Consider the following 2,647-nt stretch of genomic DNA (forward strand, 5'->3'; position numbering starts at 1 on the left):
AAATAACACTATAAAGCTGGACCTGCACCTGAACCGGCTGATCCATCCACATGTCGCCGTAACCCCACAGCGGGCCGGAGCCAGCGAGGCATCGAGTCCCAACGTGAAGGGGCTGCCTCGCAGCAGCTTCGCATTCCCAGAACCCACCTCAATTATTATTGGCCTTTCTGTCCCCTTCTGCTCATGCCAGGTTGGCACTTCCACCCTGCGCCTCCCACCGCGCCCACCTATCCCGTGGCTTTTTATACACAATGACCTTTCTGCCCCTATATTGTCAGAACGAAACGCCCCCAAGCTGAAGCTGCCGAGTCAGCGGACCTTGAGGTGTTTCAAAAGTTTTTTTTTTCAAAAGCAAGCTGGGGTTAGGCAGACCCCCACCAGTTAGAAAACATACCATTGGGTTTGCAAATTTTACATGTTAAGAACCTTGTTTTGGGTTCTCTTTATCCAGGCATTATTTTACCCAATCATCGCTCCATATCTAGATTCAACTTTGCATCATCGTATCTAATTTAAATTGGATCACGATTCAGATTGATTCTACTAATTTCAGATTAGGATTCGAATGGGTCTGGATGCACCCGTGCCTGATCTGTTTGCGGTCCAAGTCGAACCAATTTGGCTCGACAAACTTGACGATCAGCTCATGGCTTGAGTCGCCGGATTGAGGAGCCGGGTCATAAACGAATAGCCAAAGGGTATTCTCGTCCTACGGAAAGAAACACCTCCGTTTCCCCTACGGTCCACACCGACGAATCCGGCAGATATTCTAGTTCGGACCCACTGGGAACAATTCACTGCCCCTGGCCTTCGCCTATATAAACCATTCACCCTCTCTCTCTCTCTTACATACACACGCGAGCGAGCGCACCCACACACCAGGCAAGTATCGCACGTGTGGTGGAGCAGCATGGGCTCGTGCTCCTCGTGTGAGGCCGCCGTGGCGTCAGCGTCGTCGTCGCCGTCGGGGGCAGATCGTGGAGGGCACCCGACGGCGAAGGTGGTGCTGCCGGACGGCGACCTGGAGGAGTTCTCGTCGCCGGTGAAGGCGTCTCACGTGCTACGGCGGGACCCCACGTGCTTCATCTGCCACTCGGACGCCATGGGCTTCGACGACTTCGTGTCGGCGGTCGGCGCCGACGAGGAGCTGCAGCCGGGCCACCTCTACTTCGCTCTGCCGCTGAGCTCGCTCCGCCACCGGCTAAGACCTGCCGAGATGGCCGCTCTCGCCGCCAAGGCGAGCTCCGCGCTCAGGCGTAAGGGCTACGACGCCGGGTCCGTGGCCGACGACGGTGGGGGTCCGGGAACCAACGGGCACGGTCGGAGGGCTCGGACCAGGCTCGATACGATCGACGAAGGGAGAGATCAATGATCTGTGACGAGCTTAGCTTGTACAGTATAGACGGCTCGTGCCTAGTTTTCGTAGTTCAGGAACATCCAACTTTTGCTTACGTTTTCGTTAGCTTTTGTTCCGGTCCCGTTTTGGAGATGGAAACTTGAACTTGAAGAGGGTGAAGCCTGAAGAGTGTAAAGTAACTCCTCACGTAGTAAAATTCTTGATTACGTAGGACCAGAAGGTGCTTTCTCAGTGGGGTTCTCGTGAAATATATCGTGATTTCCGGAACCGTTTGGCGATGTCCATCTTTTCGTTGCAGTAAAGATGTTTCCTCTAGTCTCTCTACATAATTAGATAGTTCCATGTTTTTTTTAAGTTTGAATCGGTTTGGTGCATGGGATACAGCTGGTGACAGGACAGAGACTGCTGTGATGGGTTGACAATCTACCAGAGAGGGGGGACCATAGTGATTAGTTAATTTTTTTTTGTATTTTTATTGGCAAAATACTGCAACATAAAAAAAAACCAGAAACAAAATGTACCAAAAGCTACAAAAAATACAAAAAAAAAAAATTAACTTTTTTCTCCTGTGAAACAGCCATTAAAAACATAAATACTGCGATCAAAAGGGTGATATTTTCTCAAAACACCGTTGTTTGAAACGTCGACCAAAACTTTTTTCGTGATATTTCCAAAAGAGAATGTCATCGATATTTTCTCACTATGATGGCGTGGCTTCTCGAGGAATTGTGTACTTGCAACAAGAGATATAACAATATATGACACTTTTGCGGAAGGATATCCGTGAGAGAATTTGAAAATCTTGTCACCATGCATGCATTTGGAAATCTGGAAATACTGGGAAATCTGAGTAGCCAGTGGATAAGAACAAGGCCTCAATACCCACGTAATCTATGGCCCCACTGCATGGCACTCAGCTTATGTGAAGGTGGGTCGGACCTATTTTTGTGAGCAGGACATGATTCCGATTGGGTTAGGCCGGGTGTATTTTTTTTTTGACAGAGAAAGCTGGGGTTAGGCATACAATCATATACCATTGGGATTCGAACTTGTAATGGCCCAATACAAGGTGACGTGCACTAACTGCTCCTGCCAGACACGCGCCAAGGGTTAAGTCGGGTGTTGCTTCTTCTAAAGATGCGTGGGATGCATGCAGGGATGTTAATCAATCGGATTTTTTTCCATTACATTTGGTAAGCCAAAACCACGTTCGATTATAATAAGATGCAGATATAGTTTAGATTTTTCTCTACCGACAAAAAACTGAATCCGTTTACATGCAAAAAAGTG

General features: G+C 48.6%; 1 protein-coding gene across 1 annotated transcript; it reads left to right on the forward strand.

Annotated features, from left to right (window-relative positions):
• The first annotated feature begins 869 nt into the window (after positions 1-869).
• Positions 870-1,711, forward strand: LOC149835155 (uncharacterized). The gene has a single exon (XM_090010427.1). The coding sequence runs from the start codon at positions 911-913 to the stop codon at positions 1,370-1,372; it is 462 nt and encodes a 153-aa protein (XP_089866553.1). The 5' UTR covers positions 870-910; the 3' UTR covers positions 1,373-1,711.
• The last annotated feature ends 936 nt before the right edge of the window (positions 1,712-2,647 follow it).

Source organism: Nuphar pumila, chromosome 6 (assembly GCF_984573655.1).
Source record: "Nuphar pumila chromosome 6, dmNupPumi1.hap1.1, whole genome shotgun sequence".
Taxonomy (NCBI): Eukaryota; Viridiplantae; Streptophyta; class Magnoliopsida; order Nymphaeales; family Nymphaeaceae; genus Nuphar; species Nuphar pumila.